The following is a 16668-nucleotide window of genomic DNA, read 5'->3' on the forward strand; positions in this document are numbered from 1 at the left end:
GAGCTCCACTAATGATCTCCATCTCCAGTGCTGCCTCTACCTGAATAATTTAGAAGTTACTTTCATAAATTACAAAACCAGTTTCTGATGTCAGCTTTATTAGCGTGCATTAAAAAGTGCCTAGGCAGCATACTGCGACTTCTCTGAGCTCCTCCCAAAGCAGCTCCATGGGACAGCTAAGACGGCCGGCCCTTTAGTGAAATGAAGTTTCTGGAATGGCGCTGGTTCAGGGGATGAGAACCATCCTCTACCCATCCAGTTTCAAAGATGCCCTCCTATGTCTGGAAAGCTCGCTTCCAAAACCAGTCTGAAAGCTCCCCAAAGTAGCAGGGGACCAAGCTAGAGAAACCCGTCCTTCTGAATCCCACGACCACTTGTATGGTATGACTGCTATCCCCTCCTTTCTACAGTGACAAAGCTGGGAAATCTAAAGCTCTGCTTCGTCTAGAAGTGGCCCACAATATAGGCAGTGACTCCTGGTAGCATATCCCTAAATGGTTAATGCTGACAGTTCCTTAGCCTCATCCTGGTGTGGCAGCACCAAACCTTTCTTCTACTCGGCAGGGCCCTCACCCATGGAATTCTCTAACAGAAGACATGTCATTTATGGATTTCAAAAAAACATCACCGGTGATCTTTGTGGATTTATGGGCAGAAGTGGCAGCAGGGAAAAAATGCCAATTAAGTCTTTGTAGATTCACAGTGACTTGCCAACTCTCAGAAACTAGTTGTAACCTGAGAGAGGGACAATAAACAGGTTACATGACATGATGAACACAGGTACGTGCTTTACTTTCTGAAAAATAGATACCGTTGGTGAAAAGGGGGAGGAAGAAGGGAAGAAACCCAACAACACCAAACTACCAGAGGCAGGCAGAAACCTATTTGTCTCTACTGGCAAGACTCCTGAGACTCCCAGACTTGTGAATAGACAGGTTGTTTTCTAGAGAAGATATCAGTTCCTGATCTAGGAAATGAACCCCAGAAAACTGGGTGGAAAATGAGTTTCCTTAACTGCTGCAAAACATGGGGATTTTCCACACAGGAGAAGGTAGGGAGGGAGGGCAGAGAGCAAGAGGCTCTGGAGGCAGGCACCGCAGAGGCACCTGCATGGAGACTGTCACACTGCGGGGTCAGCCACCTGACCACCACAGAAAGGGGAAAGCAGGCCTGCCGTCTGGCAGCTGGATTCATGCAGATCCATACCTTGGAGAGAAACTTGAAGGCGAGAGGAGTTGATGGGGACTCCGAGTAGACATGGTCCTTTTTGTTAGGGGTGTTTCTGGGGTGGTGATAGCTCGCTTCTGAGAACCCTAGGAACAAAACAGAAAATAAGAGCCCAGTCACTGCAGACCTGGGTTACTACCTGAGTGTACAGTCCCTGAGGAAGAAAAGCATGGGGTCCAAGGAAAGACTGTGCTGGTTTTCTTCCTTTTTCCCCCCCCTCAAAGATTTTATTTATTTATTCATGAGAGAAAGAGAGGCAGAGACACAGGCGAGAGAGAAGCAGGCTCCATGCAGGGAGCCCGATGTGGGACTCGATCCTGGAATCCCGGGATCACACCCTGAGCCAAAGGCAAATGCTCAACCACTGAGCCACCCAGGCATCCCAGCTGGTTCTCTTCTTAAGGCCCCATCTCTAAACATAATCCCTTCAGAAATCTTTAGTGGCTATCACCAAATCCATTGGAGTCCTGTCCTCATTTTGAGGGCAATTATGAAAAAGTATCAACATTTCCCAGAAGGCAATCCGTGCTGTCAAATTGTTCACATGGTCACTTTCTGTCTCTCTCCTTTTGCTTTAGAACAGTTGTGAGTTTTGACCTGGGCAGACATATTTTCCTGAGGAGGGATGGGATCACGTTACTACTCATTTTGGCAAAGTCCACTGCTCGTTTTCAAAATTAGAGAAGGGAACGACTCCAGGCAGATGGCACAGCTGAGCTCTTGGTTTGACTATTTAGCAAACACCTCATTGATGGTCACTTCTGTTTTCTGGCTTTTGCTCATTAACAAGAATCCAAAGGTGTGCCCGGGATGGAGGATGAAGCCCACAGCTCAGAGGTCTAGTGCTTCCCATAGTCTAGGATAGCTGGCTGTGGCAGAGCCAAGATAAAATCTTTGCTGGGACCACAACCAGGAGGCCAGCTGGTGTGCAGAGGATTCCCTGCCCTTGGGCTCCCCCTGGCTGCGTACGTAAGTTCTGCCACCACAGCTGCCTGCTGGTGATGACTGGGAACAGAACACAAGAGAACGGGCTCCAGACCATCAAGTAGCCAGGATGGGTATTAGGTCTTACAAAGATCCTTATGCTACCACTCTCATAACTATTTTTAAATACTCTTTTCTAGTGTTTTTATAGTTTTCCAATTAAAAAAATATAATTTCTAATACTTACAATCTTAGTTTAAGTATAATAACCCTTTATTTGAATATTACATATACTGATATTTTTCATGCTGTATTAACCATGAACACTTTCCCACATTGTCACAACCTTTGTCCTTTTTTTTTTTTAATTTTTATTTATTTACGATAGTCACACAGAGAGAGAGAGAGAGGCAGAGACACAGGCAGAGGGAGAAGCAGGCTCCATGCACTGGGAGCCCGATGTGGGATTCATTCCAGGGTCTCCCGGATCGCGCCCTGGGCCAAAGGCAGGCGCCAAACCACTGCGCTACCCAGGGATCCCAACCTTTGTCCTTTGTAGTGGCTGTAATTAAATTAATACATATAGTAGCTTACATAACTACTTCTCTACCCCGTGGATGTATGGAATGCTTGTAATTTTGGGTGATTATAGATGCCCAATCTTCACGAGGTAAAGATGAGTGAAGATGCCCATCTTCATGTGGATAGCCCCTCACATAATTTGCATTCATTCTTTCTTTCTTTTTCTTTCTTTCTTTTTTTTAGATTTTATTTATTCATGAGAGATGCAGAGAGAGAGAGAGAGAGAGAGAGAGAGAGAGAGAGAGAGGCAGAGACACAGGAATAAGGAGAAGCAGGCTCCATACTGGGAGCCAGATGTGGGACTTGATCCCAGGACTCCAGGATCACGCCTTAGGCCGAAGGCAGGTGCTAAATCGCTGAGCCACCCGGGGATCCCCTGGATTATTTCTTTAGGAGACATTCTGACTAGAGACAATTACTAGGCCAACGGATGGCTAAAATTTTATGGTTTTGACATAGTTTCTCAAACTATTTTCGTAAACGATTCTTGTAATACACAGGGGCTGTCAAATGCTAGGGCCAAGGTTGTGTGGGAGCATTCCAAGAGAAAGAAAGTCTGTCTCCCAGGACATGGCAAGAGGATGGCACTCTGGGAGATGGTGCCATTTCACTGCCCTTGACTGCAGCCCTCGCAGTGAAACCTGATAGTGTCAACAAACCAACTCCAGTTATGCTTCTCAAGGATGCACTCGTTCTAATCAATCTCATGAGACTTGCTATTAGCACTACATGCCAGCCTACTCCCTTGTAGTGAGAAGTACAGCGACCAAGGGTATCATAGTCTCATATCCCAGGGTAAGCACATTCTCATGCCACACAAAAACCCAAATTATAGCCCAGGTTGCCAGTTTATTAATTTACTAGAAATATAATGCTGGTGGCACAGGAACCTCAAATCCGCAGGCTAGCACATTCCCTCCGTGTCAGGCAGGACATGTGGAAAGCCAAATTATCACCAGGGGATTTATGGTGAGCATGGAAGCAAAAGAATAGCTATCAACTGCACAAGTCAAATATTTAATGATGATAAGGTAAGGCCACTGGAACACTCGCCTCTATGCCACAGGCTCACTGACCTGTTCTGAAAACCTGACGAGGGTCTGGCAGTCTTGTGCAGCACTGTTTGTGTGTCAAAGGCCAATATTTGGCAATATGACTCCTTTGTCAGAGGCCATTGATGTGTGGCCTAATGATGACTGAGCAGTTTCCATGTGATAGATACTGTTCTAGTATTTTATGTTTCTCTAGGTCAGACTCACATGGTCTCCTCTGAGCTTCAGACACGTATTTCATATTGTTTGCTCCTTTTGAACCGACTCACTTAACTGATTGCCTGGTCACCAAATGTGATCCACAACTGAGCCTCCTAAACTCCTCTGTGGCGGGAATGGGCGCCCTCAGGGTGGTATTTCCATCATCGGAAGGGCATATACTTCCACAGTAAATGAAGTCAATTTATATCTGACCTATGTGTCATTCTACTCAGAGTTAGATTACCATGAGTCTGTACCCAGGAACATGATTGACACTGGATATACAGACAAATCACAAATTCTGGAGCTGGGAAGTTGTCAATCAGATCTACATGTGGCAGTCTCACTAGGTTCTGTGATTCTGGTTGACGCTGGTTAGGGAAAAAGCAACCGGTCTTATTCAGGTCTATCCTGCAATGATTAAAGTGCCAGGCTCTGGGAAAAGAGCAGCTAGTAGAGCAACACCTGCCCTCAGGGAGCTTTCTTTCCCACAGAGAGTGGCAGGTTAAACAAAATAGCAAATATATAACATGTTTCATGGTACTAAGTTCCAGAGAAAAATAAAGCAAGAAAAGAAAACAAAGGAGGGAAAGAGAAAGGGGTCTGCTCCCTCAGACAGGGGACAGATGAGTTGGATGTGTGTCTGATGTGTTTGAAGAGCAGCAAGAAAACCAGAATGAGAAGTGGGAAGTGGACAAGGGAGCAAGGCCAACTCAGACCCTTACACACCCTCAGAAGGTTGTCAGGGAAGATGGGAGAGCCAGTGGAGATGTGTGAGCGCAAAATCCTGGCCTGACTTGCATTTGAAAGGAGTGGGGAACCACGGCTGGCTGTGGTGTGAATTGCTTAGAGGAGGACAAAGCAGAATGAAGCCAGGATAGGAAGCTATCCCACTCGTTCGGAAGGAAGAAGACCGTGTGTTTAGAAGACCTGTCATTACCAGGTCCCAGTGGACAAGGTGAGAGGGCCAGGATCCCAGGAGGGCTGACAGGACTGGTGGATGAGATGAATACAGGGTGTGAGAGAGAGGACACTCAGAGGTCTCTAAGGTTCCTGGCCTTAGCAAACCCAAGAATGGAAGCACTTTTTAGTGAGATATGGGCTCTAGGACAGGGCCAGCTCTAGGGGGAATATCAAGTGTTGACTTTTATTTTTTAAGATTTATTTATTTGAGAGAAAGACAAAACTAGTGAGAGGGAGCATGAGCAGGGTGGAGAAGGAGAAGCAGGCTCCCCATTGAGCAGGGAGCCTGATGTAGGGCTCCAAACCAGGACTTGGGGATCATGGCCTGAGCCGAAGTCAGATGCTTAATTGACTAAGCCACCCAGGCATCCTCAAGTGTTGATTTTATACCTCTTCAATTTTAAGCTAAGGAAAATTATAGTACGTCCACATAAAATGTTATATGCACCTGTTTTGTGTCAACAACTTCACGGAGCATGTTTTTGGCTTTCTTGCTCTCTATATGCACCGAGAGCTACTTATCTTCTTTCTCACAATGTAACTTACTTTGAAAAATTAAGGCTCATTCCATGTTTATGAGTTTCTACAATTTGGAGCTTTTTGAGGGCAGAGCTTAGCTGTGTCTATTTCATTCACCACTGTTTACACAGTGCCCACCCAGGCCCCGGCACACAGCAGCTGCTCAGTGAATGAATGAAAGCATTGTGATTTTAGAGATAAGGAAATTACAGCTCAGAGAGATAAAATGACTCACCCAAGGTCACCCAGGTCTTTTGACTCAGGCTTTGATATCAATACTATTCCACTTCCCTATCCTACCTCTCATGTTTGGACCCAACACTACAACTGGATCATTTAGCTATAGCACCTCCACCTGATGCAACACTCTGCAACTTTTACAAAGAGTAATTATGGAGAAATTGTATTTATGAACATTTTATGATATGCTCATTGAAAAAAGCAGGATAACTATATGGTCACGAAGACTGCCATTATATAAACACAGCTATGCCCGTGATGGGAAAGGAAGGAGTGTTAAGTGGAAACACAGTAGGAACAGTATGGGTGGTTACTTTTCCCCTCAGAACTTCAAATATTGTGATAATATTCTTAGAATAAAGAAAAAAGTGCTACTAGGTAGAAAGCAATCTTCAAACATATGCTCACCTTAGAGGGTGTGGTGTAAGAGTTCAAGAGGCTCTCTTCTTCTTCCTCCACTTCGATTCTACAAAGAGTGCTCAAGGAAAACAGATTTCCACCCAAAATCTAAGGTAAGGGTTGATTAAATAAGAAATCTGAATAGTAGGCACTTTTGTTATTTGTTTTTAAATTACACCAATTACAAAATACAGCAGGAAAGGATACAGCTCTTGGATGGAAACAATGTCTCTGGCTCCCGCATGCCCACCATCCTGGGGTGCTCTGGACAATTTTTTGCTCAGACACTGAGGAATAAAAAGATAATGAATATAATATTCCACAGTCAAGTAACAGAGAGGGTGTTTTCCATGACCATGATGTAATAACAGGGGTTCAAATTATAATCTAACATATAAAATTCCTCCAAGGAAGAATTAAGTTACGAAGATACATGACAGATTAAAAACTGAAGAGTTATGCTGTGACTGTCTGTAACCACTTAAATCTACCACCACCACCAATGATTTGTTGAAGCCCTACCACCTGACCTACAGTTTTTATACCTGCTCTCCCTTATTCTTACAGGAACCATAAAACAACATGGGTTATCAGAATGACTAACAGAAGAGGAAACGGAGGCTCAGGACAGATATTAAGTAGTTTGACCAAGTGCACACTGGGATCAGAGTCCAGATCTGATTCTAAAGCCCATACTCTTTGCACGCTACATTGCCACACCTCCACTCAGGAACAGAAATGGAGAATTGCAATATTAGTTTCCTTAAATTTTGTTCTTACCTCGTGCTCAAAAGAGTTCAGTGTCTCTGAAGTAAGGCCAACTTTCTGCTTGCTGGTGCAGAAGGCTATAAGCTCAGCTACCATTCCCTCCTCGTTCTGTCCATACAGAATGCACAGCTCTACCACTGCGAGAAGGAAAACAGGGCAGGTAAGGAGTCCGTTTATTTCCTGCAGCTTTCTCCATGAGAAGTGAAAACAATCCTCGATTTCTTCAGTCAGTGTTTAGTCGGCACCCACGAGTGCCAGGCACCGTTCCAGACATGAGAATGCGGCAGTGAACAGCACAGAAAAGAATCCTTGTCTCCCCAAAGCTTACTACTGGAGACAGAAAAATAAGTCGGTAAAATCTGTGGAATGTTAGATGGTTAAATGGGCTGCGTAGAAAAATAAAGCTGGGAAGGGATAAGGGGGCTGGGGGCAAGGGTTGGTACTTTTCAATACAACGATTAAGGAAGGTTGCACTGAGAAGGTGGAAGACTGCAAGTGAGCCATGCAGTATTTGGGGAAAGAGCTCTCAAGCAAAGATTCTGAGGCAGAGGCAAGGTCAGCAAGGCTACTATGGCTGGAACGTAATATGGAAGAAGACAGAAGAGTTTGAGGGGCACCTGAGTGGCTCAATGGTCGAGCATCTGCCTTTGGCTCAGGTCAAGATCCCAAGGTCCTGGAATCAAGCCCGTGCAGGGAACCTGCTTCTCCCTCTGCCTGTATTTCTGCCTCTCTCTGTGTCTCTCATGAATAAATAAAATCTTAAAAAAAAAAAAAAAAAGATGAGTTCAAGGATCAAGGGGGTGTAGATTTTTGGCCACTGAAATTGCCCTGGTTAGTACTCTGAAAAGTTAGAAAACACTAGAGGACTCAGGCGGAACAGTAACACGATCCAGCTTCCACCCAACAGGATCACTCCAGATGCTATGTTAAGCACAGAACGAAGGTGATGAGGGAAGACCAAGGGACCAATTAAGAGAACCCTGGAGAAATGCAGGTGAGAAATGACGGTGGCTTGGATCAAGGTGGTGGCAGTGGAGGTGGGGAGAAGTGGTTGAATTTCAGATGGGAAGCATACTGAGGGTAAAGGCAGCGGGATTTGCTGATGTGAAGAAGAATAGGGGTCAAGGATGATGCTGTTTTTGGCCTGAGCACCAAGTATGAGGAGGAAGCACTGTGAGGAGAGGGAGGACACACAGGAGCTTAGCTTTTAGAACACAGAGTTCGAGGGCAGCCCCAGTGGCTCAGCGGTTTAGCACTGCCTTTGGCCCAGGGCATGATCCTGGGGACCCAGGATCAAGTCCTGCGTTGGGCTCCCTGTGCGGAGCCTGCTTCTCCCTTTGCCTGTGTCTCTGCCTCTCTCTCTCTCTGTCTCTCGTGAATAAATAAATTCTTTAAAAAGGAAAAAAAAAAAAAAAAAAGAACACGGAGTTCGAGATGCCAATTCAATATCCAGCCTGCAGTTTTGCAAGGGGTCCAGGTTAAGATATACACCTGGGAATTATTAGCAACACATGGGATGAAAAGCCACGAGACCAGGTGAGAGAACTAAGGAAGTGTGTATATTTGGGACTCAGGATGAGGCTGAGAAGTGGTGACAAGCAAGACGAGAGGACAACTAGGTGTAGTGTCTGAAAAGCTAAGAAAAGGATGTGTTTCAAAGAAGATATGATGAATGGTGTCAAATGATGCTAATCCCGGATGAGGACTGAAAGTTCACCATGAGTTTAGCTAGGTTAAGGTCCTCTCCTTGAAAGGAGCGATTTCAGCGAAGTGCTGGTGCAGAAAAAGCTCACTGAAATGAGCTTAAGGGGGAACAATTTGAAGACAGTAAATACAGGCAATCCTTCTGAACAGGTCTGCTGTAATTGGGGAGGAGAAAACTGGAAGAGAGAGTGGGTTCAAAGTTCTTTTTTTTTTTTTTTTTGAATTTTTATTTATTTATGATAGTCACACACAGAGAGAGGCAGAGGCAGAGACACAGGTAGAGGGAGAAGCAGGCTCCATGAACCGGGAGCCCGACGTGGGATTCGATCCCGGGTCTCCAGGATCGCGCCCTGGGCCAAAGGCAGGCGCCAAACCGCTGTGCCATCCAGGGATCCCTGAGAGAGTGGGTTCAATAGAGTATTTAATTTTTTTTAAATATTTTACTTATTTATTCATGAGAGACACACATAGAGGCAGAGACATAGGCAGAGGGAGAAGCAGGTTCCCTGTGGAGAGCCTGATGTGGGACTCGATCCCAGGACCCCAGGATCTCGACCCGAGCCAAAGGCAGATGCTCAACCACTGAGGCACCCAGGCATTTTAAAAACGGAGCAAAAACCACATTTCTAAACTATTAGGAGAAAAACTCTTACAGCAAGAAAAGTAGAAAATATGTAAGAGGTTAGAATTACTGGAGTGATGTTCTTTTTTTTTTTTTTTAAGATTTTTAAAATTTATTTATTCATGAGAGATACACAGAGAGAGAAAGAGAGAGAGAGGCAGAGACACAGGCAGAGGGAGAAGCAGGCTCCATGCAGGGAGCCCGATGTGGGACTCAAACCGGGGTCTCCAGGATCACACCCTGGGCCGAAGGCAGGCGCTAAACCGCTGAGCCATCCAGGCTGCCCTGGAGTGATGTTCTTAAGAAGGCTTGAGAAGGAACGGGATTTAGGACTTGAGTGGAGGGTTTGGATTTTGCTAGGAATATGGAGAATTTATTCATTGTAATAGGACGGAAGAGGTAGGTGGGAAGAAGTAATGGTGGAAGTTTTCTAATAGTTTCTTGTGGAAGTTTATGGAAGTTTTCTTTTTTAAGATTTATTTATGATAGAGAGAGAGAGAGAGGGAGGGAGAGAGAGAGAGAGAGGCAGAGACACAGGCAGAGGGAGAAGCAGGTTCCATGCCGGGAGCCCGACGTGGGACTCGATCCTGGGACTCCAGGTTTGCGCCCTGGGCCAAAGGCAGGCGCCAAACCGCTGCGCCACCCAGGGATCCCCGGGATAGAAGGACTTTAAAAGGAGAAGGCGGGGAATAGTCATCCAGAACATGCAGAGGGAATAGTCCAGAGAAATACAGTCTGCCGGGCAATGTTAAAAGTCCCACTGAGGTTAGTGGTTATGAATTCAAAGCCTAGAGGGAATTCCAACACCACTGCCAAACTAGTTTTGTGAGATGGAAGCAACGGCATCTTGGGAAAGAATGCCCTGGGCATAAGAACCTGGAGTATTCTGGTATCTTATAATAAGTTAATGTGTTTGCATTCTGGTTTTATACATTAAAAAAGAAGTTAAAAGTGTTGACGGTTAAGGCAGGTGCACATTCATCCTAATTCTAAAACTGAGAACTCTACATCTCCCAAGACACTGCTTCAAATATCTCCTGCCCCACAGCGTGACCAGTAAGAGCACAGGAGTTGAGGAAAGGAGACTGGGGTTCACCGGTAGTCTCATTTGTTTCTCCCTCTATAAACAGCTGACAAATTCCCCAAAGTTTTTACCAAAGCTAAAATCCACCTCAAGGGTTCATATTTGCACAGGCCACCAACAGCTTTGATGAGAAGTGATGGATCAGGAGAAGTTTAAAGTGTAGACTGGAAAGGGAGTAGCCAGGACTAAAAACTGACATTTCGGGATCCCTGGGTGGCGCAGCGGGTTAGCGCCTGCCTTTGGCCCAGGGCGCGATCCTGGAGACCCGGGATCGAATCCCACATCGGGCTCTCGGTGCATGGAGCCTGCTTCTCCCTCTGCCTGTGTCTCTGCCCCCCCCCCCCTCTCTCTCTGTGACTATCATAAAAAAAAAAAAAAAACAAAAAACTGACATTTCAAAACACTGACATCTCTTGTTCTGTTAGGGAGGCTTAAATAATTTCCCAACTCTGCCACCGGGCGTAGTGAACCTGGCACGTCCCAATTCCCCCTTTCTGAAACTGCGTTGATTTAAAGTCGTGCTTCATATTCTTATTCTTGAGTTGGGATCCAAGCCGTTCACTGCAAACATTTCAAAGTCCCCACATCCCAAATCTCAAAACCTGGTTGAATGCTTCATCTCTCGACCACCAAGAGGTGTCTGATCTAGGGGAAGGGAGACCTGGAAGCGTTCTCTTTTGGGTTCTAGGAGACTGGGAACACGGGGCGGCTCGTGGACCTCGGCTGGGGTCCAGGAAGGGGGCGAGGGACTCACATTTGTCGGTCAAAGCCGCCTCGCAATCCACGTCGAAGATCTGCAACTCCTCCACCAGGCGCTGGGCGGACACGCTCATGGTGACCCAGGAGGGAGGCCGGGGGCCCGGCACACCGAGCTCGGACCCGAATTCAAGGAACTCACGGCGTGGAGACTGATACGCAGGCCCTGGTTCCTCTGATCCTTTCACCCTCGCGGAGGCCGCGACTGAAGGGGACCAACCGGCCCAAGCCCTCCGGCGGTCGGAAGGCCCCAGGCGTCGGTCACGGAGAAACACTTCTTTCTAATGCGGGAGGAGCCCCAAACGCCCGAAGGATGGAAGCAGAAATCTCGTTAGCTCGCTCTTCTGGGGAGAACGTCCTGTTTCCTGAAAACTTCAGTCGAGCATCTCAAAGACTGCGTAGATCAGAAAGCAACCCGAAAAAACCCGCCAAACGGTTTGCAAGGCGCGCGCATGCGCGAGACGGACTCAGCCCTGCCCCCCCCCAACCCCCCCCGACCCCACCCCCACCCCAGCTTCCTTCCGGTTCTCAGACGCCGCGTCTCCCGGCGCGTGCGCACAAACTTCGATACGGCGGCTCGCGCGCCCTGCGTCCGGGCCCCGAGGTCTGGCGGCCTTACGGCGGCTGCGCAGTTGTGCCCCGTAGGGCGCGAAAGCTGGGCTCCGGCGCGCGAAGGGCTTGGCTCCCACCGCCGAAATCGCGTCTCAGGGCCTGCGGCGGTTGCCTGCATTTCGGGCACCGCCTACCGGACGGAGCTCGGTGCGTGACGAATATCCGTCGCCCTTTTGCCCGGTGCGCAGGTGCGCAGGTGCGCAGGCGCTGTGTCGGTTCTCAGCGCGCTCCCAGCCACCGGGATAGGTCTGTTTTCTAAATGTGGGGCATGTTGGTGGGATAGAGGTGGAAAGGTGAGAAATGCCTTAATTTGGGACACGTTAGGTTTGGGTGCCTTTGGGATTTCCCGATAGAAGTTCCCAGTGGGCGACGGGAAACTTGGGAGTGAAGATGGTTCACTCAGAGGGAGAGAGTGGAAGTGGAATGAAAGATTGACCTGAACTGTCTCCTCCGAGCATTTGAGCCACAGTCTCCATTGGCTCAGCTTGGATCAATAACCGTAGACATCATACTTCCCTACCGGGGTGGTAGACCGATAGAATCTTTCTGGATAAGTTTGGCAAAATATATATATATAGGAGGAGCCTTTAAAGATGTTCATTTGCTCTTGACTCAGCATTTCTTTTTCTTTCTTTTTTTTTTTTTAAGATTTTATTTATTCATGAGAGACAGAGAGAGGCAGAGACACAGGCAGAGGGAGAAGCGGGCTTCATGCTGGGAGCCCGACGCGGGACTCCATCCAAGGACTCCAGGATCACGCCCTGGGCCCAAGGCAGGCGCCAAACCGCTGAGCCACCCAGGGATCCCCAGCATTTCTTATCCTAAGAAAACCAGCCAAAATCCAAAGTTTTATGTACAAAGATGTTTGTGGTATCCTCATTTATAGTATCGAAAATGGAAACCATCCAAACATCCAAAGGTAGGGGATGACTAAGGAAAGTATGGGGTTTTACCAAAGCAGTGATTCTCAGGACTGCACCAGAGGCCAAATACTTCCAGGGGACACCTCAGGGAATGAGAAGAGGGGCAGGGGCTAGGGGAGTGGGAGCAACTAACTGTGTTAGCTCCAGTCCTGCAACACGGAGCAGTCAAGGGCTGGGTGGAGAAGGAAAACCCTCACTCTCCCCTAAGGCCTCTTACAAATAGGTACCTAGGGCAGAGGTGTAAAAGTTTTCTATTGTTATGTAATGATTTATCACAAACTTAGTGGCTTAAAACAACATCCACTTATTAGCCTAAGGTTCTGTAGGTCAGAAGTCTGGGCGTGGCATGTCTCGGTGAGGCTAATGTCAGGTTTTGGCCAAACTGGATTTCTTTCTTGGGGCTTCTTCGCCAGCCAGAAGAACTTTTTTTTTTTTTAATTTATTTTTTATTGGTGTTCAATTTACTAACATACAGAATAACACCCAGTGCCCGTCACCCATTCACTCCCACCCCCCGCCCTCCTCCCCTTCTACCACCCCTAGTTCGTTTCCCAGAGTTAGCAGTCTTTACGTTCTGTCTCCCTTTCTGATATTTCCCACACATTTCCAGAAGAACTCTTTTTAAAAGGCTCATGTTATTAGGTCAAGTCTACCCAGATAACTTCCCTCTCTTAAGGCCAAATGATTTGGGAGTATAATTACCTCTACAGAATATCTTTACAGCAGTGCTAGATCAGTGTGAGGAGGGCACTCTCTTTACATGAAAAGATATCGACTCAGTACAGCCTAAGAAAGAAAAATAAAAAGCGAAAGAGGAAGTCATTGAAAATCTGGAACTATTTTGAAATATGTAAGTCCTTCAATATTAGGTTCATTTTTCATTTTTTTTTTTTTTTTTAAAGATTTTATTTATTTATTCATGATAGTCACAGAGAGAGAGAGAGGCAGAGACACAGGCAGAGGGAGAAGCAGGCTCCATGCACCGGGAGCCCGATGTGGGATTCGATCCCGGGTCTCCAGGATCGCGCCCTGGGCCAAAGGCAGGCGCCAAACCGCTGCGCCACCCAGGGATCCCTATTAGGTTCATTTTTATTTCATGATAAAAATAAATGCTAAAAATAATGTAGGGAAGAGGAGTTAAATCATCTGTTCTGGGAGTCATCTAAACTAGGTCTGACACAAGTCTCCTCCCTATCAGCCCTTTCCTGAATTAGTTGTTGCCTGTTATCTGGAGGTGGGTGATGGGAAACAATTATCAAAAGACTGGCTCTGGTATTTTATAGAAAGCTTTCAAGAGCACATCAGTACTCTTCCTCTAGAATGTGGGATTATTTGTTGTAGATTGTGCTCAGATAACAGGAAAAATCTCATTCCACATCCTGCTACAAATGCTTAGTGGCCATTTGGATTTCCTCTTCTGCAGCGAGCATGTCCGCATCCTTTGTCCTTTGCCTTTTGTGACCAAGTAGCAGGAGCTCTTTGTATATCAAAGACCAGAGGTTGCAATCTATGGCCCTTGGACAAAACTGGCCAGCTGCCTGTTCTGTAAGACCTTTAGGTTAAGAACATTTTTTACATTTTAAAAATAGTTGAAAGAAATCAAAAGAATATTTCAAGATGTGTGGAAATGACATGAAATGCACATTTCAGTATGCATAAAATTTTACTGGAATGCAGCGTGCTCATTTGTTTATGGCCTATGACTGAATTTGTGCTACAGAGACAGACCTGAGGAGTGTGACAGAGGCCCTATGACCCTGAAGCCTCAAATATCTACCATCTGTCATTTACAGAAAACGTTTGCAGACCCCGTCAGAGACAATAACTGCCATCTAGCAAGTGTGTTGCACTCATATTTTTTCCAACTTGTATTTTAACTTTGTACTTTCTTCTAAAGTTTTACAATTTTATTTTATTTTTAATTATAATCTCTACTACACCCATTGTGGGACTCAAACTCACAACCCTGAGATCAAGAGTCATGTGCTTCCTTGACTGAGCCAGCTGGGTGCCCCTACCTTTTTTTTTTTTTTTTTTTTTTTTATAATAGAGAGAGAGAGAGAGAGAGAGAGAGGCAGAGACACAGGCAGAGGGAGAAGCAGGCTCCATGCACCGGGAGCCCGATGTGGGATTCAATCCTGGGTCTCCAGGATCGCGCCCTGGGCCAAAGGCAGGCGCCAAACCTCTGTGCCACCCAGGGATCCCTGCCCCTACCATTTTGATGTCTATCTTCCTTTGTGGCGTTTCCTGCTTTGCTTAATAAAGTCTCCCCAATCTAAGTTTATTTATTCAAATATTCTTCTAATCCCTTTTTTATTAATTGTTATATTTCACCTTTAGATCTCTTGTCCATCTGGAATTAATTTTATTATGATGTGAGGAAAGATTTAGCTTTGTTTTCTTTCAGACAAACAGCCAGTATGTCAGATATACTTAGTAAATGAAACATTCTCCAAGTGAATTGAACTGTGATCTTTTCATGTATTAAGTCCTCATAAATACTTGGATCTATTTCTGGATTTTTTTTTTTTTAAGATTTTCTTTATTCATGAGAGACAGGGAGGCAGATACAAGGCAGAGGGAGAAGCACGCTTCCTGGAGGGAGCCTGATGGGGGACTCGATCCCAGTACACCAGGATCACAACCTGAGCCAAAGGCAGATGCTCAACCACTGAGCCACCCAAGTATCCCCCGAAGAGAAATTTTAAAGGGCTTGAGGGAAGTGCAGAGATAGGACAAAGGTACTTTGAACTATCACATGATAATGTTATACAAATGTCATTTGTAGTAAATGAGAAAATATGAGAGTGCTACAATAATCCCCAAGATAAGCATGTTATATCCTGAGAAAGGACTAATTTTACTCCTTCAATTAAATTCACTTTACACTTTAATTAATTTTTTACGTGGTAAAGACATATAAAACTTGCCAACTTAACCATCTTTAAGTGTACAATTCAGGGATCCCTGGGTGGCGCAGCGGTTTGGCGCTTGCTTTGGCCCCGGGCGTGATCCTGGAGACCCGGGATCGAGTCCCACGTCGGGCTCCCGGTGCATGGAGCCTGCTTCTCCCTCTGCCTGTGTCTCTGCCTCTCTCTCTCTCTGTGTGTGTGTGACTATCATAAATAAAAATTTTAAAAAAAGTTACAATTCAGTAGTGTCATCTTTTATTTTTGACACTAATGTGGCCAGGAGCCATCGCTCTACGCTTTAGGTATGTTGCCACTAGGTGGCGGCAGAGTGGCACAGTCCGGAATTGTTATTCAAACTCCTTCCCAGATTTCCTGTCCGTTGCTTTGAGAAACTAGGGTTTACTGGATGAGGGGAGGCAAATTAAAAACAACAACAAAGCCATGAACCTTGAACCAGTTAACTACTGTTTGTTGAGCTACTGTCACGTCAGCGGCACCCGATTCCATATATAGGGGAAAGGGAGATGGGTTACAAAGACCATAAACCCTCGGAGCGCCTGATAACCAGAGCATAGTAAGAGCCTCTGGGATGTGCTGTGTGCTGAGGGAGCTGGGCACCATGCTGGGTGCCTCTTCTGTGTCAGCCTTACTCCTCAAAGCAACCTTGTGTGGCATTTTTGTTACCCGCCTGCACTCTCCACATTGTCCTCCCCATCACGCCACTGTGATCTGTTTGAAATTCAAATACAGTCCTGTCAGCCCCACACCCTGCTTAGAACACTCTCACTGGGTTTCTCAAGCAGCTCAACCTGACATTCCCACCCCCACCTTTGCTCACCCTTTGTTCTCATTTCCGTGGCCACACAGCCACACTGGTCCATTTGCCACCCGGCTTCCAGCACCGCTGTGGCTGCCATCTGGATCTGTCCCCTCTTCGCAGAGCTGGCTCCGTTCTTTCCTGTTCCATCGCAGGGCTGTCTTCTCTGACCTCCACCATCTCTCTTTTGTGACCCTAATTACAACTTATTTATTTTTAAAATATTTTGTTTATTTATTTGACAGAGAGCAAGCGAGCACAAGCAGGGGGAGGAGCAGAGGGAGAGGGAGAAGCGGGCTCCCTGCCCCACGGTGCTGGATCCCAGAACCCTAAGATCATGACCTGAGCCAGAGGCAGACACTT

At 46.3% G+C, this 16668-nt stretch overlaps 1 protein-coding gene and 1 long non-coding RNA gene across 2 annotated transcripts in view; one reads left to right on the forward strand and one right to left on the reverse strand.

Annotated features, from left to right (window-relative positions):
* The window catches only part of POLA2 (DNA polymerase alpha 2, accessory subunit), a 28659-nt gene extending 17134 nt beyond the window's left edge, over positions 1-11525 (reverse strand). The window contains exons 1-5 of the mRNA XM_038563971.1: positions 11040-11525; positions 6888-7012; positions 6315-6394; positions 6117-6174; positions 1207-1313 (exon numbers count right to left, since the gene is read on the reverse strand). Of these exons, the coding sequence (XP_038419899.1) occupies positions 1207-1313; positions 6117-6174; positions 6315-6394; positions 6888-7012; positions 11040-11118 (449 nt within the window). The 5' untranslated portion in view covers positions 11119-11525. The remainder of the gene's footprint in view (positions 1-1206; positions 1314-6116; positions 6175-6314; positions 6395-6887; positions 7013-11039) is intronic.
* Positions 11526-11583: 58 nt separating this feature from the next.
* On the forward strand, positions 11584-14583 carry LOC119877248. Its single transcript, XR_005373637.1, has 3 exons — positions 11584-11899; positions 12302-13445; positions 13658-14583. It is a non-coding gene; the product is annotated as an uncharacterized LOC119877248 (long non-coding RNA).
* The last annotated feature ends 2085 nt before the right edge of the window (positions 14584-16668 follow it).

The sequence above is a fragment of the Canis lupus genome, chromosome 18 (genome assembly GCF_011100685.1).
Source record: "Canis lupus familiaris isolate Mischka breed German Shepherd chromosome 18, alternate assembly UU_Cfam_GSD_1.0, whole genome shotgun sequence".
Lineage (NCBI taxonomy): Eukaryota > Metazoa > Chordata > Mammalia > Carnivora > Canidae > Canis > Canis lupus.